The 23256-nt window shown below is 41.2% G+C and overlaps 1 protein-coding gene across 3 annotated transcripts in view; it reads left to right on the forward strand.

Annotated features, from left to right (window-relative positions):
- The first annotated feature begins 3574 nt into the window (after positions 1-3574).
- Positions 3575-23256, forward strand: part of FCHSD2 (FCH and double SH3 domains 2) — a 352645-nt gene continuing 332963 nt past the window's right edge. The window contains exons 1-2 of one of the 3 annotated variants that reach the window (XM_027848012.1): positions 3575-4045; positions 7170-7267. In XM_027848012.1, the coding sequence (XP_027703813.1) occupies positions 4034-4045; positions 7170-7267 (110 nt within the window). In that variant the 5' untranslated portion in view covers positions 3575-4033. Of the gene's footprint in view, positions 4046-4648; positions 4963-7169; positions 7268-23256 lie in introns of those variants that run through there. The other 2 variants (XM_027848010.1, XM_027848011.1) reach the window with 2 other exon arrangements.

Consider the following 23256-nt stretch of genomic DNA (forward strand, 5'->3'; position numbering starts at 1 on the left):
GTATTTTTTAACCTGTCAAAAACAGCAACAACCAGTGGACAGAACCCTTTGGAGCATCCCCAGGGCAGAGCAGTGCACAAAGCCCTGATAGCCACCTTGCCTTTAAAATCAATCAATCCACAAGCCCTTACCATGGGACTGGCACTGCGCTAGCTCCGTGACACTTAATAGTCTCAGAAGGGAGACTATGCAGGGAAAAGAAACAACATAATCAGCAGAAATAGCTGGGAAATGGGATAGCTCTGGATGCGGGGAGAAAGTGGATGCAGCTAGTTGTACAAGTGGAAGATGAATAGAATAAATTAGACAATATTTCCAAGTGAAGAACTCTGAAACTTATTTTTGGGGGGGGGGGCGGAGAGAAATGTACATTTCTTTAACGTTTTACAGTTTACAAGTAGCAAGGAACAATGAATTTAGTGTCAGGAGACTAAGTTGATACTCTGATTTCTCTATTTGCTAGGCTGGGCAAGTCAATTCGCTTTTCTAGTCATTTTCCCATCTGTAAAATAGAAATAATAATAAGCTCGGCATAGCACCTAGCACACAGTAGGTGCTTGATAAATGTTTACTGGCTGACTGACTTCATAATACCTACCCACCTTGCAGAATGGCTATGAGGAAGGTACTTTATAGAAATGAGTTATTAATAACTTGTAGGGGTAGGTGGCACAAGGATTTTTATCCTCATTTTACAGATGAGGAAACTGAGGTTTTAGAAAAAAGAAACTGGTCCTGTATCACATAGCTAGTAAGAGGTGGAGCTTTGACTTGAGACTTGAATTTGGGAATTGTGATATGGAATTATTAGTGCCTGCATACCTTACTCCCTGTGTATTTACTTTGCTGTGAACAGGTGGCAGTCCATGTAGTAGGATGCAAACTCCATGAGGGCAGGGGCTGTCTGGCTTTTGTACTTGTATTCTCAAGGCTTAGCAGAGTACCTGGTACATGGTAAGGATTTACTAAATGCTTGTTGACTGAAGTACAAGGCTCTTTCCACATTATCACACAGCCAGATGTGCGGAAAGAGGTTGTTCTAATGCCTTTGGGACACGTTAAGGCATTTCCATTTCCTCCCCGTAATATCTTGAGCATGTATCACGTGTTTCTTGCCATGCTAGGTGTATGGGTATTGTGGCTAGGTTTACTGTCTGTGAAAGCTGTTGAAAAGATGGGTGAGTGACAAATAGAAGGGGAACTGGAACCCCTTCTTGGGGCCTGCCTGCTTAAAATGAAAGGCTGAGAAGTTGAAGGCCTTGAACTCATCCCCACCCCCAACTCTGGCCTAGGTCAGTGAGACCACTTTTCTGAGGTCCTTTTTCAGCTTGGACATTCCACATTCTAGAATCTAAGGCCTTACTGACATTCTATGTTCTGAAGGCTGTTCCTGCTCTGCCAGTCTCAGTGTGGGAGAGACATGAGGGGAAAGGAGAGGGGAGGGGAAGAAAGGGTAAAAGAATTGAAGGGAGGTGAGAAGAGGGGATAAGGTTGTTACACACTTGTGAGGAAGAGTTCAGAATCTTATTTCAACCAGAATTCTTAGAAATGCAAAGCCACTCTTCCAGGAAAGAGCTTTCTTCCTCAGCCTCAGTTCTCAAGGTGAACAATGGGGTAGAGGAGAGGGAGGGAAGAAGAGACAAAGTGTGCACATACAGGGTGTCCCAAAAGTCAAAGTGCAGTTTTCAGGTATTTGTGCTATTGGAGCTAAAAACTGCATTAAAACCTTTGGGACACCATGGATAAGTGTATCGAAAATAAAAAGCCATTACATTGGGGAAGGCCAGCTAGTATATAGTATAATACTGCACAGAGTTCCTGGGCCTTCTTCATGAGTTCAAATCTGGAGTGACATAACAGCTGTGTGACCCTGGCAAGTCACTTAACCCTGTCTGCCTCAGTTTTCATATCTGTAAAATGAGCTGGAGAAGGAAATGACAAACTACTCTGGTATCTCTCCAAGAAAACCCTAAATGGGGTCAGACAAGACTCAGTAACACCTTGGGGACAAAAGTGTGCGTATCTGGGTGGGGGGGGATCAGGAAAGGCATTTCAGGTAGGAAATGGTGTTTGACTTAAATTTAGAAGGAAATTAATAATTGAGACTAGTATGTCAGCAGGGAAGGGGAACGGTGAGGCAGTTCCAGGTATGGGCTCAGCCTATGCAAAGGCATGGATATGGGAGATGGGCCATAAAGTCTAGGAAGGGGAGTAATGTGTAGTTAGCCTGATAAGGTAGCCAGCAGTTTAGTACTTTAAATGTAAAACACAGGGGTGGGTATTTGATCCTGCGAGGAAGTACCAGATGAAGCAAATGGGCCACAGCTAAGAGCAAAAAGGGTTCAGGGTAATTATTGGTTACAGGTCGGAATGACCTCCCTTTCCCCCTGTGGAGAACTCCTTCCCCCACGCCCCCTCCCGGCACCCTGTATCAGGAGCTGCAGCGCTGGGCGCCCCCTCCCCAGGAAGGCACGCGGCCATCCTACGGATGCACTATTGGCACTATTGGGGCTGAACGGCCTGGAGTGCAAATAGGGTTCAGGACCTCCGACGGCACGGAAAGCACAAAGTTAGAGAGCGTGGTGAAAATGTATTAAAAAAGATGAGTACAACAGAACAAACCCAGAATGCCCGTACCGCGTGCCCAGCAGCACAACAGCACAGCCTGCATCCCCGGCGCACGCGCCGTTTCTGAACTGCCCCAACTCCAGCCCGAAGAGCCAGCTAGCCCAGCACATGCGCAGCTGCAACCAGGCGGAAGGAGGAGGGAGGGGAAAGAAGCTGAAGGGGTGGGGTTTATAATGCGTACGTGTATTAGCATAGTTTTCCCTCCCACCCTCCGGCGTGGAGGCGTGTTAGAGGAGGGGTGGAGAGATGGAAGTGGAAAGCATCCTGGAGGCTGTGCGCGCCTCGAACGGGCGGGAAGGCGCATGTAAAGCGTCACTTGTGCATAAGAGGGAGGCTGAGGGGAGTGTTTGGAACGTTCCACACTCTAGTTCTTGGGGGGGGCTCTGCTCTTCTGTCAGCTGCTCCCTTCGTCTCCTCTTTAGTCCTGTTCACACATACTGCTGCCCGCACCCCCCGCCGTTTGTTCCTCAAGCCTGGCAGTTCTAAGGGCGCCTGCTCTCTGGTCGCGGAAGCCCCGCCCCTGAGAGGCGCGAGGAGGCTCAGCGAGGCCTTCGCTACGGAGGGAGGGGTCAGGCCAGCTCGGCGGCATAGCCTCCCCTTGGCTGCCCGGCGGGGCGGAGCGGCGTCGGGAAGAGGAGGAGCGTCGGCGCCGGCCCGGGCAGTGGGTTGCCACCCCTTTCGCCTAGAGCCCCAGCCGAGGCCACCACCCTCCCGGAGGCCCCGCCCTAGGCCCGGCCCCATGGGACCTGCCCCTCCTCCTCTGACTGAAGAAGCTCAGACCTGCCCCCCACCTCTGACCCGAGGGGACCAGAACTGCCCCCACCTCTAACCCGAGGGCCTCTTAGCTGTCCCGTCCTCCTCTGACCGGAGGGCATCGGACCTGCCCTGTCCCTCTGAGCTCAGAGGACCGTAGCTGCTCCATCCCCTGCCCCGAGGGGACCAGACCTGCCCCCTCCCCTGACCGGCCCTGGCCTTCGTCTCCTCTGACTTGAGAGGATTAGTCTTGCCTCTTCTGAGGGGAACAAGTTCTCTCTTCCCCTGACCTAAGGGGACCAGACCTGTCTCTTCCTCCCTTTATCTAGAAAGACCAAACCTGCCCCTCTTAAGAGCTCTGACCACTGGGGAGCGGACCTGCCTCTCCTTCTCCCTGACCGGAGGGTACTAAACATGCCCCTTCTCCTCTTCTGACCTAAGCGAACTAGACCACTCCTTTCTCCTCCTCTGTTCTGAAGGCACCACACCTGCTCCCTCTTTTCTTCCTTTGACCCGACAGTATTAGACCTTCCTCTCTTCATTCTCTAACCTGAAAGGGAGAGATTACAAAGTATCTTAAGGAGTTCACAGGCTCATAGACTTAGCGCTGGAAGGAGCTCAGAGGTTGCAACCCTCATTTTGCAGATAAGGAATGCTCAGAGAGGTAAGTCATTAAAAAATCACATAGGAAGAAACAGAATTTGAATTCAGGTCCACTTGACCCCAAATCTAGTGTTCTTCTGATAGCAATAGATTTCTCTTGCCCCTCCTCGGATTCGAGGGACTAGAAATTCCTCTCTTTTCCTAACCTAAGGGGATCAGACCCGCTCCTCCTCCGGCCTGGGAGGACTAACCCTTTCCTGTTCTTTCCCGGAAGAAGGGGGGAAGCTGCAGACTTTCCCCTCTCCCACCTTCCCCAGAGTCCTCCTCTCCTCTGGTCCTGCCCGAAGCCTCCCTTTCTCTAAGCCCACTCTTATCCCCAATAGTAGACACTCCCACGGGCAGGGTCTGAGCCCTTGCCTTCTTCCCTACTCCTGGGGTCTTCCTCCCCCCACCCTCCTCGCAATTCCCGCCTCCCTTCGGCCTCACAGACCCTTGGGCCCTCTTTCCTCCCTCCCGGGGTTCCTCCTTCCCCAGCTACTGGGGAGAGCCAGCCCCCCCGCCCCTCCCAGTTGCTCGCAGAGTCCAGCCCCAGCCCCCCGCCCCGCGCAGGGTCCCCGCCTCCACCGGAGCTCGCTCTCTGGCACACACACGCGCGCACACACGCACAGCCCGGGGTCCAGCCCAGCCCTCCCCCAGGTCTCCTCCTCCTGCGGCCGCCAGGGAAACCTTGCACACAGAGACAGACACACTGGGAGACTCACACGCACCGGGCCCAGTCAGCCCTCCCCTGGGTCTCCTCCTTCTGGGGCTGCCCGGGAAAGCTGCATACCCGCACACCCGGGGGTAGGGTCCAGCCCGACCCCCTCCCCGCTTCCCCTCCCCTTCCCCGGTCTCCTTCTGCTGCTGCTACTGCCGTCGCCGCCGTCGCTGGGGGAGGATTCATGTCCCTCCAGCATCATGCAGCCGCCGCCGAGGAAGGTGAGCGAGCCAGCGGGGCTGCGGCTAGGGCCGGGAGGGGGGCGGGAGCACTCGGGGGGCTGTGGAGGTGGGGGCGGCGGGCTCTGCAGCTGCTGCGAGCTGCGAAGGAGAAAGGCTGCTAGTCCTGCTGTCGGCTTCTCCCCGTTCCGGGCGGAATCTGCTCTTGCCGCAGCAATCCAGGGACTCGCGGCTTCTCTCGCCGCCGCAGCCCGGGATGCGGCGCCGGGATGCTGGAAGGTGAGGGGGGCGCTTTTGGGTCTCCTTGCCCAGCTGCAGCCGCGGGCCCCCCGAGGCCCACCTCTCTTTCGCCTCCACCCGCTCCCTCTGTTTGGGAATGAGGTGGAAGCCTGCGCTGTTGCCCGGAGTTGTATTGATGTGTGTGATATGAGAGAGAGACAGAGAGAGAGAGAGAGAGAAAGACACAGAGAGTGTGTGTGTGTGTGTGTGTGTGTGTGTGTGTGTGTTTTGTGCGCGCTCCGGGAGAGTGCATTCCCGTTGCAAAGTGCATTCTCGGGGTTGCACGGAGGCAGAGCGGGCTTGGGAGCCGAGCAAGCCCCTGCAGTTCTGCAGAGCCCATGCGAGTGTGTGTATTATTGTTTAGTCTGCACAGAGGCTTCGCCCTCCGCTCTCGCCGCCCCCCATTTTGCAGGATTTGGTTGTGTTCCCCAGTCCTCAGTTGGGCCTTGTTTTCCTCCCGGAGCCACAGGGGAGAAGTTGAAATGGTCACACCCCTTCATCTTCTCACCTTCTACCCCCGCCCCCCTCCCGAAATGAAGGTTTACCGGGCATTACCAAGTGAGCAAACGTGGTAGAGTGAAAAGAACTGGGTCTGATGTGAAGAGACCTGGGTCTGAATCTCGCCTTTGACACTTCCTCATTAGTAGCGTTATTTTGGAAAAGTCCCTTCCCCTTTCTGACCCTCAGTTTCCTCATCTGTAAAATGAGGGAGTTGTACTAGGTGACCTCTAAGATCCTATCCTACTAATAAAATGAAGTGCTACTTTTCTAAATCCTGGGATCCTATTCCAAAAGGTACTCCTACCTGGCCACTGGGGCAAGGTGCTTCAGCCCGAGTTCCCTACTACCACTAAGATGGGGAAGTTGTGTATTCATCTTGAGGTTATGTTTCAAGTCCAGGGCCGGATGAGTGAAGCAATAAGAACGAGCGCCCAGTATAGGAAGAGGGAAAGGTTTGTGTCAGGTTTGTGTCCACCACCTTTTCTCCCATCACAAACTGCTATCCTTTCACCCTAATCCCAGCCCCCTTTAGCCTTTTAGAATGGGGCTGTTTCTTTTCTGAAGCTAAATGTTTTCTTAATGTCAAATTCACTAGTGTGTGCTTTTTTGATTTTATTTTTATTTCAATCCGGGTTTCTTTAGTAGATTCGGCCCTTGTCTGTTGGGAATGTCAGTCACACACACACACCCCCCCCCCCCCCAGTGTAGCTGGGTAATAGCTCTCAGAGTCCTAAACAGATTTTCTCATCCCAATGGCATAGGCTCCAAGACGGAGCAAGGAGATATTCTGACACCCTCCCCCCACCAAAAACAAACAAACAAACCCCAGCCTACCAAAAACGCAAATTTGAAGTAAACAGGTAAAGTTACCAGGATACTAGTTCACTGTCCTGGTTAAATGGTTAGCCTTCCTTCTCTGAGTTAGTAGTGTGTATTCTCTTTTGTGAGAGAGTGAATCTGATTGTATGGGCTGTCAATGAGATGAGTGTTATCATCCTCAGGCATTTTGTTCCATGGAGCCATTATGGAATAATTTATTTAATCGATGCCCATTTCATGATTGTGTAACTAGCATTTATTAGATGTTATGTATGTGAGGGAGGACAGCTTCGCTTCATTTCCCCTCCCCTCCTTGGTTTTTGTGGATGGACATATTCGATTTGTTTGGAGAAAAAGAAAATAAATTCTTTTAGATGATAATAAGAGAACATGGGTGCCTGGTTGTTCAAATGATGATCCAACTTGCCCAATTTGACATCTTTTAAATGAAATTGGTCATCTACTCTTTAGTTAAAACCAGTGTTTTGGCCTGTTTGGCTAGTTTGTTCATAAAACATTTTATTTTCTGGCGATGCTAAAATAGGCAATTATCAAACTGGAAGATGGGCACGTGATATTATAATTTAGTATTTTTTGTTTTGTTCATATTACAGTTTGCCTTATCTGCATCAATTTCTGGTATATTTTAGGTGAAAGTTACACAGGAGCTGAAAAATATTCAAGTTGAACAGATGACAAAACTTCAGGCCAAACATCAGGCAGAATGTGATTTACTTGAAGATATGAGGTAAGGTCACAGCAAACACCTTTAAAAATCCTATAATATCTCCCTTTTGGAAGAACATTTGCGTTACAAAACCCCAGGAACTGATGATGGAATTTCCTCTTGGATTTCCTGCTTTTCGGCTGCTGGAGCTTTGACACAGCTGGAAATTATAACTGAAGCAAGCACAATACAACCCTTTTCTTCTCTTCAGTGGGGGAAGGCTACAGTGTATAAGTGCAGTTGTGAAGAAATCAAACGAATGTCAAGCATCATAACAGTGATTCTCATTTTAAATGGTCTCTCAGCTGAATGCCAGAGATACATGTTTAAAGACAGCTACTGGTTGTCTTTAATTCTGTTAAAAGTGTTGAATTCTCAAAATCATTGTACACCAAAGTGGGCACTTCCAGGGATTGCTGATAAATGTCTTTGGAATCAACAGAAAGTAAATGTTGTTAAAAATTATTCATTGGAACTTGACCAAAAAAAAAAAAAATTTGGCTTCATTTCCTGGAATGCTTAATTCAGTAGGGAAATTGAAAGTTAGGTGTATTTTTTTTTTGTTGAAGATTCCTTATGTTCTTGGTCAAGGTAACATTGCAGTTAATGGGATGGATACCTTGCAACATTGTAGAATTAGATAACTTCAGTTATAGAGGGAGTGGTGACAGTACCAAAAGAGAGTCTTCTGAGTTCAAATCCTGGCCTCAGACATTTGACATTTCCTAGCTGTGTGACCCAGGGCAAGTCATTTAACCCTGATTGCCTCACCAAAAAGCCAGTCTTTATTCCTTGTATTAATATTCTAGAAACTTATTAGAAGTCTCAACTGACAGTAGAGTAGACAAAGGTAATTGTTGTGTATTAGTATAGAAAATGAAAAATAATTTCATATTAAGGGGTTAAATGAAAATAGCTGACATTTATGTAGTGCCTTAAAATTTACAAAGTACATTATCTTATTTGGTCTTTATAGCTAGATTCTCTAAGTATTATCCCCATTTTACAGATGATGAGATAGAGCCTTGGTGGTAGTGTTAAGGCTATAAATAGAAGTAACTAGGTGGTATGGTGGAATTGAAATCAGGAAGACTTGAGTTTAATTTTGTCTCATATACTTATTGGGCAGGTAGTTGTTGGCTGGATGACCCTGGGCCAAAATCATTTAACCTCTCTCAGCTTCAGTTTCCTCATGTAAGCAGCTGAGTTAAAATCTGATATGAGAGATTTAATAGCTATGTGACCCTGGGCAAGTTAATTTAACTCATTTGCCTCAGTTTCCTCATCTATAAAATGGGGATAATAATAGCACCTAACTTTCAGAGTTGTGAGCATGAAATGAGGTAGTGCGTAGCACAGTGCTTGGCACGTAATAAGCACTATATAAATGTTTGCTATTGTTATTGTGGATATCAAAAGAGATAATATTTGTAAACCATTTCGCAAACTTTAAAGCTATATAAATGCTACCTATTATTATTGTTATTACTATCATTATTATGATCTTCCTCCTCTTCGTACTCCTAGGGTATTGGACTCAATGTTTTTTAAGTTCCCTTTTAGCTCTAACTCTTTCCTTCTGTGATCCAATGGCTTGCTTGTTAACAAGGTAGTAAGTATTGGAGGTACCATCTTTTCTGACTCCAAATCCATTACTTTCTCCCCTACCGATCTTTCTAGTCTAACGTACTATTTCCTTAGTAATTGCTTAAACTGTAATTAGGAATATGCTTAAATCTTATCAGAATAATTTTTCTCTTAAGGAAAAAATTTCTCATGTGTTAGTTTAACATAAACCATAAAATGATTAACGAGTGATTGTTGAATAATTTTGACTAGTTAACTAATTTTGTAGCCTGTAGACATTTTCTTTAAAGATTGCATTTTTTTCTATGTAGCCTAGGTAAGACTATGCAAGATTTTTTGAGATTTCTGCTGTTTGTCTTTATTGTCAGGAATTAAAACTGAAGCATTGAAATGTCTTCTTTAAAACTTAGCGTAACAAAATTGTTAGCTTCACCCTACAAAGGAAAGTATTTTTAATTTGCTGTTTTCTCTCCATTCTCATAGGGCAGTTTAATATGCTTTCATATTGCAATCCTTGTTCATTATTTTGAACTGACTTTTGTGGTTTTGAATTTGTCTGATCAGAAATTAGATAATTTAGCAAAATAGGTAGAGAAATTCAAGTGTCTAGAAGGAGTACAAGAATACGTAATTAAATCTGAATGTAAAGGTCTCTGGGATAAACTGTTTCTCTTGGATGAAATAATGTAAGTGAAAGCACTATATAAATGTGAGAACCAATGTTATATTGCACCCTAGTTAGTTTCCCTGCCTCTTGTTTCTTCCTTTTGCTATTTTTTTGTCAACAAAGTGTTGTCCCTGATTGTCTCATTCCTCTCCTCAAAGACCTTCAAAGACTCAATATTGCCTGTGGGATAAAATACAGATACCTTAGCCTGGCATTCAAGGACATTCCCTTCTTAGCCCCAACCTACCTTTGTAGCCTTATTTTACACTATTCTTTTTTATGTACTCCACTCCATGGGCGAACAGGTCCTCATTCTACTGTCTCCTGCTTCTATGCATTTGTAGATACCATCCCTCTTGCCTTGAATGAACTTTTCTGATATCTTAGTGAAATCCTTGTATTTTTTTCAAGACTTAGCTTGGTACTACCTCCTCCATACAATGCCCTCTGACCTCCCAATGAGAATTGAGATGTCTTTTCTTGAGTCTCTCATGTTCCTCACTTAAATCATTTAATCTTTTCCTACTTTGTGATTGTTTTCTGTGTATGCCTTTCGATTCTCCCTCTAGAATGCAAGCTTCTTGAAGGCAGAAGTTATCATTTTTCATCTTTTCTTTCCCAGCTCCTCAACACAGTGCTTCATGCTTTTATTTATGATCTCCCTGCCCGCATGTTGTTGTGAACAGAATAACTTATTTCTTGCTTGCTGAAATCTGAGTTAAGACTGCTTATTCTATCACTGCTGCTGTAGAACAGCAAGCTTAATGTAGTTTTTGGAGAGGCAGTGGCGGAGAGGGAAAGGTCTGACCTGGGTTTGACAACTAGGAGAAAGATATTTCCCCTTTTTGAGCCTTTGTTTTTTCATCTGTGAAAGGGGCATACTGATACTTGCATTGCCTACCTCATAGCATTTTTAGGAGGGAAGAAGTATATACCAGAAAGAATAACAAAAATATGAATTCCTGTTTTAATCATGGACACTTTTGTGACTTAAGTTGACAAGAGGAAGGTAGAAATTGCCAAAGGAGGAAACCTGGAACCTCTGGTCTTAGTTGGCAAGTTCAATAGTAATAGTAGCTCCTACTTATATAGCATCATAAAGTTTGTAGCATGTTTTTTTGTAAGAAGGATGGTATTATGTGATGTTATAACTATAAACTATAATAACAGTTTATAGTTTGTAAAGCATTTTAAGTATACTGTCTTCTTTGATTCTCAGCTGTCCAGTAATAATAGCAGACATTTATTTAGGCAGTGGACATTATTTCCATCTTAGATATGATGAGACTGAGGCACAGAGACTTTTTCGGGGTCAGAGAGTTTAATAGTAGTAGAGCTAAGGCTTTAAACACAAGCCTTTAGACTCTAAATCCATTAGTCTTCCTGCCATAGCCATAACTGAAATATTAGTGTCCTAGTTTTATAGCTGAGGGAACTGAGGCCCAAAGATGTTAGTGTCATGCTTATCATGGTCACATGGCTGGTGAGTATTAGGTTATCACTCAACTCCAAGTCCAATGTTGTATGTACTATGCTAACTTTCCTTTGGAAAAAAAAATTGAAATGGATGCTAAAATTATTTTCACATAGATAATTTTCTTTTCTATAAAATGGGCTTCCTACTTGCCCCACAGTTTTAAGTTAAAGTTGAAGATTTGCTTAAAGTCACATAAGGAAAAGACAACCAAGCTCATTAATAAAGAAACTTCTTAATCAGTAAAGATCTCATCATTTTGAAATGTGAGATAAACCTGGTGATCATATATCTAAAAACTTTCTGGATTTGAAATACGAAAATTCTTCATTGAATCATCGAATTTTTTACCTCCCTTACTTTTTTTTTTCTTCTTCTATCTTCTTGTCCCGCTGGAGTTCTGAGCAAGGAGACTGCCATTCACTTTTCCCCCTCTAACAGATTAATTTGGAGGTGAAGTTGAGGACAGGGATTTGGGAGTGGAACAAGTGGGACAAAAGAGGGATCATTTTGTGGAGAAGAAACTTTTTAAATTAATTTATTTTTAGTTTTCAACATTCACTTCCATAAGCTTTTGAGTTTTAAATTTTCTCCTCCTCCTTCCCCTCCCCCCTCCCCAAGATGGCATACAATCTGATATAAGCTCTACATATACATTCACATTAAACATATTTTCACATTTGTCATGTTGTAAAGAAGAATTAGAAACAATAGGAGGAACCATCAGAAAGAGGAAACAAAACACAACAGAAGAAAAAAATAGCAAATAGTATGCTTTGATCTACATTCAAACTCCATAGTTCTTTCTCTGGATGTGGATAGCATTTTCCATCATGAGTCTTTTGGAGTTGTCTTAGATTGCATTGCATTGCTGAGAAGAGCTAAGTCTATCAAAGTTAGTTATTGCACAGTGTGGCTGTTACCGTGTACAACGTCCTCCTGGTTCTGCTCATTTCACTCAGCATCAATTCATACGAGTCTTTCCAGGTTTTTCTGAAGTTGGCCTGCTCATCATTTCTTATAGTACAATAGTATTCCATTATATTCATATACCACAACTTGTTTAGCGGTTCCCCAATTGATGGGCATATCCTCAGTTTTCAATTCTTTGCCACCACAAAAAGAGCTGCTATAAATATTTTTGTACATGTGGGTCCTTTTCCCATTTGTATGATCTTGGGATACAGACCTAGGAGTGGTGTTGCTGTATCAAAGGGTATGCATGTTTTTATAGCCCTTTGGGCATAGTTCCAAAATGTTCTCCAAAATGGTTGGATCAGTTCACGACTCCACCAACAATGCATTAGTGTTCCAATTTTCCCGTGTCTTCTCCAGCATTTATAATTTTCCTGTTTTGTCATGTTAGCCAATCTGATAGGTGTGATGTGGTACCTCAGAGTTGTTTTGATTTACATTTCTCTAATCAATAGTGATTTAGAGCATGTTTTCATATGATTATAGATAGCTTTAATTTCTTCATCTGAAAACTGCCAATTCGTATTCTTTGACCATTTATTAATTGGAGAATGATTTGTATTCTTCTAAATTTGACTCAGTTCTCTATATATTTTGGAAATGATGCCTTTATTAGATGCTGGTTGTAAAAATTATTGTTCTTGATTTTTTTTTTTTGATGAGGCAATTGGAGTTAAGTGACTTGCCTAGGGTCACACAGCTAATAAGTGTCAAGTACCTGGTCTGAGACCAGATTTGAACTCAGGTCCTCCTGACTCCAGGGCTGGTGCCACTACGACACCTAGCTGTCCCTTGGTTATAAACATTCTTTTCCAGTTTTCTGCTTCCTCCTAATCTTGGTTGCGTTGGGTTTGTTTGTGCAAAAACTTTTCAATGTAATGTAATCAAAATTATCCGTTTTGCATTTCATAATGTTCTCTCTCTCTCTTGTTTGGTTATAAATTCTTCCGTTCTCCATAAATATGACAGTAAACTATTCCTTGCTTTCCTAGTTTTCATATAATATCAGCCTTTATATCTAAATTGTGTACCCATTTTGACTTTATTTTGGTATGTGGTATAAGATGTTAGTCTATGCCTAGTTTCTGCCATACTATTTTCCAGTTTTCCCAGCAGTTTTTGTCAAAAGTGAGTTCTTATCCCAGAAGCTAGGATTGGGTTTATCAAACAGTAGATTACTATAGTTATTGACTGCTGTATCTTGTGTACCTAACCTATTTCACTGATCCACCACTCTATTTCTTAGCCAGTACCAAGTAGTTTTGATGATTGCTGCTTTATAATACAATTTAAGGTCTGGTATGGGTAGGCCACCTTCCCCAGCATTTCTTTTCATTAATTCCCTTAATATTCTAGACCTTTTATTCTTTCAGATGAATTTTGTTATTATTTTTTCTAGCTCTGCAAAATAATGTTTTGGTAGTTTGATTGCTACGACATTGAATAAGTAAATTAATTTAGATAGAATAGAAGAAACTTTTGAAAAATAAATTTACTGATTTTTTTTTTTGTTTTGTTTTTGTATCACCTACATTTACTGCTGTATCCTTTCTCCCATCCCTTTCCAGAGGGTCATCCCTTGCAATAAAAAAGAAAGAGGAAGAAAATCATTCAGCAAAACTAACCAACATATTGAAGATGTTTTGATGTTACGTTCAGTGTTTTACAACCATAGTCTCCTCCCCAATTCTCCAAAGTGGTCTTTTGTCATCTGTTCTTTGGGGCCAAGCTTGGACATCATAATTTTGCAGCCCTCAGTTTCGAGTGTCTTGTTGATGTTCTTTCCATTTAAATTATTATAGTTATGTATGTCTTTTTCCTGATTTCAGTTACTTTACTTTGTATCGGTTTATATAAATCTTTCCAAGCCTCTCTGTGTTCATCATACTTATTGCTTTTTACAGTACAGTAGTAGTGCATTACATGTACCACAATTTGTTTAGTTATTCACCAGTCAATGAGTATCTACGGTACTTTGTGTCTAGCTCTTTGCTACTACAAAAAGTGCTGCTATAAATATTTCGGTGTATATGGATCCTTTCGTTTTGTCATTAACCTCCTTGAGGTATGTGTCTAGCAATAGAATAGAAAAGGGTATGGACATTTTAGTCATTTTGAAATGCTTTTCAGAATTGTTAATACCAGTTCACAGTCCTACCTGCTTTAAAAGTATGCCTGTCTTTCTGCCATCCCTATCATGTTGACTATTCTCATATTTTATCATTTTTGCCAATTCTCTGTGTGTTAAATGAAAACTTAGGGTTGTTTTGATTTGTGTTTCCCATAATATTCGTGATTTGGAGCATTCTTTCTCATGATTGTTAATAATTTGTAATTCTTCAGAGAAGTGTTTGTTTTTATCCTGTGACCACTTTCTGTTGCAGAATACCTTATGGTTAGATGTTTCTGTTTATATATTTTGGACATCTGAACCTTATCACATATATTTGATACTAAGATTTTTTTTTCTCTAGTAAGCTGCTTCTCACTGATTCTTTGTGTTAATCTTGTTGCTGCAAAAGCTTTTCAATTTCATGTCATGAAAATTATCTCTTATTTTTTGTGATTGCCTATGTCCCTTGTTTGATCTAGTAGGAAACTTTTGAGTGATAGGTTTCCTATTTATTTTTGACCTTCAGATTTTTGACCTCATGTGCTCTTTATTTTCCATGGTTGCTGTATTAAGAATGAGTGAATGTATAAAGCATTTATTAAGCCCTTAATATGTGCAAAACACTGTGATAAGTGCTGGGGATAGAGATGGAAAAGTAAAACAGTCTCTACTCTCATTCAAATGACAAAGCCCATTTTTGCACTAGGCTATAGAAATGTTGCAGTCACTGGATATGTATTGACTACTGAGTCCAACCCAATCCATGTACACAGTATTGTTGGGTCATCATGTTCATGAAGAGAAGGAAGGGACTTTAGAGGCTCTTTATTTTGCAGATAAGAAAATAGAGGCCCCAAAAATGTTAAATGACTTGCCCAAAGTCACACAGGTAGTAAGTGGCAGAATCAGAATTTAAATACAGGTCATCTGCATCCCACACCTCCTTGTCTTAAAAATGCTGGTACAGTCTTCTCTTTGTCCATGAATATTTCTGTATGGTGCTGAGCAGGTTTAGGGAGAGGCAGTGCAGATTGACCTTTGCAAAGGAATGCACAGGTCAAGACTGCTGAAGAAAGGCCGCTCATGACTAGAGATTTCTAATAAATACAACTGATATTTTTTAAAGTGCTGAAGTTCCATATTGTGGCCATTTAAAGGAGGAGGAGCAAGGGAGAGAGAACTATTCTTCAATTAATATAGCCTTAGATAACATTAACTTTTTTTGATGGTTATATCACACTTAGTCATTGAACTGATAATTTGCTGAACTCCCAGGTATTTTATATTTAAAGTTTTATACTCCATGTCTCCACCATCTTGTGTTTTTTTTTAAAATATGTGTGGGAGTTTATGTTTGTTGCTATTAAGTTTAGGCTTTGTCAGTTTAGCCTATTAATTTAACCTGTCAAGGCCTTTTTGGATCCTGATGTTGCATTGACTAGTCTTCCTAACTTTCCTATCAATTATAATTTGATAAATATGCATTTTAGCTGAATCATCAACTGTTGAATAAATTGAGAGTTAATTATACAGATCTCCCTGAACCTGCTCTTACCCCAACTGTAGTCTGTCTTTCACTCCATTGCTAGAGTAATCTTAGATGTAGACCTGGTCATATGACTCATCTGCTCAAAAATCTTAAGTGGGTCCCTAGAGTGAGCTCATGTTGAATTAAGTTCAGATTTTTTCCCTGGCATTCAAGGCTTCCTACAATATGGTGCTACCCAGCCTTTCCACTTTTAGTCTCATATTAATCCTTTCTATTCCCTCAGTGTTCCAGCTGAACTCTGGATTCTCTAAACATGTCCACTCTCGCCCTCATGCCTTTGCTCATTGTTGCTTCTTATACCTGAATTACTCTCTCTTCCCTCTTGACCTTTTATACACACTTGAAAGACCAATGTTACCTTCTCCCTGGAGCCTTTATTTGATCTTCTAGCAGTTAGTAATGACCCTCTTCCCCTCCCCACAACCTCACTTTGTGAGAACCTCTCCAATAGATTGATATTTTATTGATATTTTTTGTCATCTCTACTAATATGATGGGTGTGAAGTGGACCCCCCCAGTTGTTGTAATTTGCAGTACTTTAGTACCAGTGATGTGTATGTGGAGCATTTTTTCACATTATTGTTGATAGCTTAGCTTGCATTTCTTTTGAGGATGCAGCTTCATAGCCTTTGGCTGTTTATGTGTTAGGGAATGATGAAGATGTTTTCATCATCAGTTCATTCTTACTTTGGGAACTTAGCAGAGTAACTCATTTTTCTTTCTCTAGTTCTGCTTCTGCATGTTTTAATTGACATTGTCTGTCATGACTGAGGTCAGGACTAACCTGTTGCATCTTGGTTTATACTTGTTTTTAGTTTATTATGGGTGTAGCACTCCTTGGAGCTGTTCAGCTGTGCTTCATTTGAACCTTCCTTCTGATCTCTTTGGCACATCTGTGTGCAGTTGTCCTCCACGTGTTTTCTGTTTCGTAAGCTTTGCAGTAAGCTCAATTCACAAGAAAAATGTTATTTCTAGCATTATGAAAAATGTTACCATGTCCATTGCTGCACAGAATATTTTTCCTGTTTTTTTACTCTAGTTCTTTTTTCTGCCATTATATAGGGATTTTCCCTTAGCAAGGCAGAGAGAAAATTTGAAATTGCAGATTATGTGTGCCCTGCACCTCCCTCCCCCACCAGAAACAGTATCCTAGTGCAGCAGAGGGAAGGGCATTAACCATCACAATAATACTGTCATTTCACAATTCTGAGAACACAGAAGACAGGATAGGCTTATGGTAGTAGCTAATTAAATTACATTTTGTTGTGTTTAATAAAGTCACATTTCTCTTGAGTATAGTTCATGTTGTAGTTTATTGCTTTCCAAGCTCATTTGACCCTTGAACTCTCTCTGACTTGGAATTGTTCTGACAGAACCTATGCAGTCTGGTTTGGGAAGTTGGCTTGGAATCAAAGGGAACTAGGGACTTTTCAGAATAAAAGAGAGGCAGTTAAACTCATTTGTTGAAAAATTGTTTCATGTGATATACTCACAATTCCTTTTTTTTTAAATTTTTTTTTTATTTTTAGGCAATTGGGGTTAAGTGACTTGCCCGGGATCACACAGCTAGTAAGTGTCAAGTGTTTGGTCTGAGACCGGATTTGAACTCAGGTCCTCTTGACTTCAGGGCTGGTGCTCTATCCATTGTGCCACCTAGCTGCCCCCAATTTCTTACTTTTTAAGGAGAAAATATTGTGATTTTTTGGTGTAATCTCTGTTTCTGTTGACTGGAACAGCAAGATTTCATGAAATGTCATTGTGAAACATTGCTCCAACCTGTTAAAGACACTTACCCACTTAACCTGACCAGATTTGTGAGTTCAGCAGTACGATCCATAACAGAATGCAAAGGACTTGAGACCAGATTTAGCGCAACTTCTGCTGGATGCATCCTGGTAAAGTGGTACAAATGAGCCCTAGTGGTATCATGGAGAAAAGGCATGTGCTCTATGAAATGAGGGAAAGGAGGGCTGTGACATAGCTGCCTCCCCTTCTCAGTGCTGCCATGGTTGTAGTGGGGAGGAGGTCATGGGGAAGTGGAGCTCCGGGAGACAGATTTTTCACTTGTTATTTCTTTCCTTCTTGCCCTTTCAAAAAACCTGAAACATGACCATGCGGAAATAGGTAGGCCTTCGAACCTTAAGGATTTTGTGGCCTGACTTGAGACCCAAGTTCTGTTTATAAAACTATTTTTATAGGGAGATACTTTGAGTATTCCCCATACTGTCAGGCAAATGAACAAGCAGTAGATCTGTCTAACTGCCCAGGCTCTGTACTATTCAGCCTTATAGATTTAGTAGTTATATGAGTTTTTTTTAAACAGGTCTTTGTCTTAACCAGGGAAGAATCTTACTATTTTGTATATGTTTAAAATATTCATAATCTGATATCATAATTGCAACTCATGTAACCTTTTTGACGTGTCTGCCAGGGGTGTGCTGGTAAATGTTTAACTTTAAAAAAAATGTACGCATGCCACACTTTGCAGTTTAATCTTCATTATTAACATTTAAAAAGATCATTTTCTTAAGTCTGGACAGTCAATAAATCAAGCCCTGATTGTAGCATTTGCCAATTTCCCATGTGTAAATGCTTACCATGAAAATTTAACCATCTCCTGAGGTGGTGTCAGCTGAAGCTAGCATATCTCTGCTGCTGGGCTATAGTAGGTTAACAAATTGCAGAATTTGATTTTAGGAAGAAGAATAATTCTTCAATTTCTACCCATGTAGAACAACTTAAAAAAACCATAAAGGATGGATTTGTAGAAAACCACCTTGAGTTGAAAAATTCTAGATAATAATATCAAAAGTCATATCTATTATGGAATATATGTCTCATATATACATATGTATTCACACACATACACGTATGTATGTATGCAGTGTATGCTTTTAAATTAAATTCTTTATGAGGTGCTGCAAAATTCATCATGTAGTCACATCTATAATTAGACCATCATTTAATATGATATTCCTACTCCTAAAGGTATTAAATGTTTGGTAATGTTTAGACTTGAGCTAAGAACTGTTTGAAGAAAGAATGGGATGGACTGAATTTATCTTCCCTGCCAGGTACAGAAATTGAGATTTGCCAACATTGTGTGCATGCACAGTGTCATCGTAAACATTTCGACAATGTATTTTACTCTAGTTTAGAATCACATCATCTCTAACCTGTACTCTCTTAATAGTGCCTAATGTGTTTCCTCACCTCTAGTTTATCCCCATGACAGTCAGTCCTTCACAGTGTTTCTCAATGGGAAGAGAACAGACAGGAATAAACATATAGCATCTGCTATGTGCCAGGCACTGTGCTAAGTGCTTTACAAATATCTCATTTGAGCTTCGCAACAGCATTGTGAGGTAGGTGGCTGTTATTATCCGCATTTTACAGTTGGACATACTGAGGTAAACAGATATATGTGACTTGCCCAGGGTCACACAGGTAATAATTTAGCTGGATTTGAACTTAGATCTTTCTTGACTTCAGGCTCAGGGTTCTATGCAGTGCTGTCTTCCTAATACACCATTCTGACAAATGTCAAACAAGGAGGTCTTTTTAGAAGAGACATTCAAGTAGAGACTGGATGACTATGTCAGAGGTGCTCTGTAGAGCTTCCTTCTGTATCTGAGGGTTGATGATTCTGCAATTTTCTTAATGGATAGACTACAGTGGCTTCAAGTCAGAGATAGTCAGAGAGGTCCCTGTCGTTTTTAGTTCCAACTTTGTTTCTTTGGGAAAATACAGTCTTATGTTATTAAAAATAGTGGTTAGATTCTTAAGTGAGTCTATGACCACGTGTAACATTGATTCTATGGGGAAATGTCCCACATGCCAAAGAACTATATTACTATCCTTATTTTACTGATGAAGACACTAAGACTTAGAAGAGGGAGGGTAAGTGGATATGCCTGTGGTCACAATTAATGTAGGAGCTGAGATTCAAACCTGTGTCTTGACTTGCTTCCAGTGATCTTTCTGCTCCCTACTGTGCTCATTGATCACTCTAAATCAGAGTTATTTGGGGCTAAGGCTGGTCTTTAAGAAAAAAAAAAAACACTCTGGCTCTCATTGATTGGTCAATTATAGATCCCAGCCAAGCCCCACTTGGTCATTGTTTGGGGCCCTGATTGGCTCAGATTAAATATAAATAACAATTGTTTCTGTTTTGGCCAGAAATCCTGAGAGTCTTCACCTCCCAGATTGATTTTTTTTTTTTGACTAGGTAAAGAGACCATTCTTTGCCTCATTTCTTATTAAGCCTTAGTCACTGAATGGGTGTTGCTTCAGTCAAACTGAGACCTGTTAAAGACCTTAATTGAAAAGGCTAAGGTCCCTCACTGTATCCTGGGCCCCCTCCAGTTGTCTTGCTCTATATCTGACCACTGGACCCAGAGGCTCTGAAGGAGAAAGTGAGTCTGGTGACCTTGCCCAGCCCTCCCTCACCTAAATCCAATTCACTTGGCACGTTATACCTCTTGGAGAATGAAGGACAAACAACAACAGCTCATTAAGGAGAGGAGCCATGGCAATTCCATTTCCTGCCCGAAAAGAGGGTAAAGGAAAGTAATCCAAGAAGGCTTTGTTGAAAAAGTGAGATTTTAAATGATGGGAGAGAAATGGCTTGTTAGGTTGAAAGGAGAAATCTTTCTGGGTACAAAACACTGCTTTGGACAAAGCCTGAAGGCAGAAGTGGGATGAGAAGGTGGAGGGAGTTTTGAATAGGATATAGGAGACAGAGGGGCTGAGACTGAAATAAGTAGGAATATGTGAAGAAAATTTGGAAGCCTGACTGAGGTATCGTGACAAGAGTTTTTTTTTTTTTAAACGACAAAAGTATTTCAAGGTCAGAAGGAGGACTGAGAATTCAGCTAGTAAAGTAGATGTCCCTAGCACTTCTCTTATGTGCCATGAAGAAATAAAAATACTGTTTTCTATTCTGCTTTTCTACTGTGGCCCAAAGGGACACTGTAATTTGGGATGTCTGTGGTTGACTGTTAGAATCTTTGAATGGAATCTTACCAGTCAGAAAGAACAGAGTGTAGCTGCAGTATTTCATTGAATCATAGATTGATAGCTGAAAGGGACTTTCAGAGTCATGTGTTGTCGAACTCAAATAGAAAGGGGGGCCACTTGAAGGCTTGGATCCCTAATTGGTTCATAAGGATCCCTGCAGGCAACAAGCTGACTTGTTTTTAAGATGTAATGTTATCTATGTTTTGCTTTGTTTTTATTTATTTTCTTAGGTATTTCCCAGTTACATTTTAATCTGGAGTGGTCTGCTAAGTGTTTGGCATTTCTGATCTGTCCAACCCCCTCATTTTGCAGGTGAGGTAAAATAGGTCATCAGAATTAAGTGATTTGCCCAGAACTATACTGGTAATGAGCACCAGAACTGAGATTTGAACACAAGTTCTTTAGTTTCCGTTCTAGAACTCTTTTTACAGTACTGTACTTCTTACACCAGTCAGGTTTCTTGCCTTTCTTCAAGATGGTAATGATTATGTCCTTTGGAATTAAATGGCAGTTCCCTAGTATTATAAAAATGCAGGTGTATAAGTCAGCCTGTTTCCATTGAAGATCTTGACATGAACATATCCAGAAAGATTTTTTGTTTGTTTGTTTTTTCTTTCGCTTACTGACTTTTCTTGGAAGAAAGAGGCAGTTATCCTTTCCTCAGCACAAAATTGCCTGACTTCATGAATTTATTTGTAGACTTGAGAGTGGAGCATTTTTAGTCACATGTTAGCACTGTGGAATATAGTATCTAAGAGAGCAGTCTTATTTCCAGAAATACTACTCACAGGGAATGCAAGATAGAAGGTGTGAGAGCCAACATTTCAGCAAACTTGTCAGTCATTCTGATGAGAGAGGGACTTAGTAGAAGTTCGTCTGTGATCTGAGTCTTCAGCTTTCTTAGACTCAGGATTATTAGGACTGTGGGAAATATTTCAGGCTTCCTGCTCAGTATTATAGACTAACAGGGGTGGGGACTAGAATCTCAAATTTGAAAGTGAATTCTTAGGTCGTCTAGTCCATCTATTACTTTTGAGCAGGATTCCTGTTGATAGCACCCCTGGCAAATGATTAGCCAGCCTCCTTCCAAAGACTCCCGTGCTGGGGAATGGTCTGAAGCTCTTGTTCTACTTTTGAATACATCTGTTAGGAACTTTTCTAATGTTGAGTCTGAGTTTTCCTCTACCAATGGCCTTTAGTCCTGGGACCACAGGAAATGTATCCAATCTTTTTCCCAAGTGACAGCTTTACAGACGATTGAAGATAGCAGTCTTTTTTTTTGCCTTCTAAGTCTACACTTGAGTTGAAGTTGCCTTCAGGGTATGATGAGGCAATTGTGTGCTGAGGGACAGATGTTGGGTTTGTGAGTACACTAGAATTAAACATTTTCCTCCAGCCATAGTTCATAGAAAGAGTTTTTGGGGGACCAACTCAGAACATTTAATTTTGAACTTAATATTGCAAATGGGATGGTGATTTGATAAAGTGTAGTGAATTTAGTTTAGTATAGAACCAGATCATTTTGAGTAGAATCATGAATGAAGTTTTATGTTCAGTGTTTGAAATGAAAAGAACTGAAAACTTTTTAAAAAATCCCTTGAGAATAAGCTTGCCTTCTCACACCAGCTTCTTTGACTCTCTAGAACATGTGAAGTGTAAAAAGCAATTATAATTTTAAAAAATGAAATTTATTGATACATTTGTATATTAGTCATTTCCCAGTAAATAGCCATTTCATAATACCTTCTTGTAAAAGTGTTAAGCACTCCCTAATAGAGTGGTTTCTACTGATAGTATATGTACTTTTACATTTTTGTAGTGTATCATTTGTTTAACAGAAACAAAAGGTTGACTGATCCAAGACAATTTTGAAGGACTTAGGATGAAAAATGCTATCATCTCCAAAGAACTGATGGAGTCTAAATGCAGATCACAGCATACTTTTTTACTTTCTTTCTTTCTTTCTTTTTTTTCTGTTTCTGTTTTCTTTTGCAACATGGCTAACAGGGAAATATGTTTTGCATGTCTTCACATGTATAATCTGTATTAAATTATTTAATTGAGAACAATTTAAAAAAATTAGAATAAAAATTAAAATAGGTTGAATGACTTGTTTAACATTGTTAGAACTTTTAATTTTTATCATTTTACAAGAAAATTCTGTAAATTTGCAGGAAAAAATTAGAGAACATTTTGCTTAAATTAAAAAAAATCAAACATTAACAGTGACCTTTTTGGTTCCTTGGCACTTTCAACATTTTTAAAAATTTTTTAAATTTTTTATTTTTAGGTAATTGGAGTTAAGTGACTTGCCCAGGGTCACACAGCTAGTAAGTGTCAAGTGTTTGGTCTGAGGCCAGATTTGAACTCAGGTCCTCCTGACTTCAGGGCTGGTGCCGTGTCCACTGTGCCACCTACCTGCCCCTTTCAACATTTTTTTTTTGACAATAATCTTTACATATTGTGTTAGACTTATTCAGGTTAAATCTCCAGCCTCTTGTGTGCTTTGTGCCAGCATTCTTTTAATAGATGAGAGATGGAGATAAAGGCTCAGTGTCTTATTTTATGTGAGTAGCTTGGCCATGTAGGGGACTCTGCAAGATTTATGATGGAGCTTTTTGATATG

The sequence above is a fragment of the Vombatus ursinus genome, unplaced genomic scaffold (genome assembly GCF_900497805.2).
Source record: "Vombatus ursinus unplaced genomic scaffold, bare-nosed wombat genome assembly UNPS02005659.1, whole genome shotgun sequence".
NCBI classification, from domain to species: Eukaryota; Metazoa; Chordata; class Mammalia; order Diprotodontia; family Vombatidae; genus Vombatus; species Vombatus ursinus.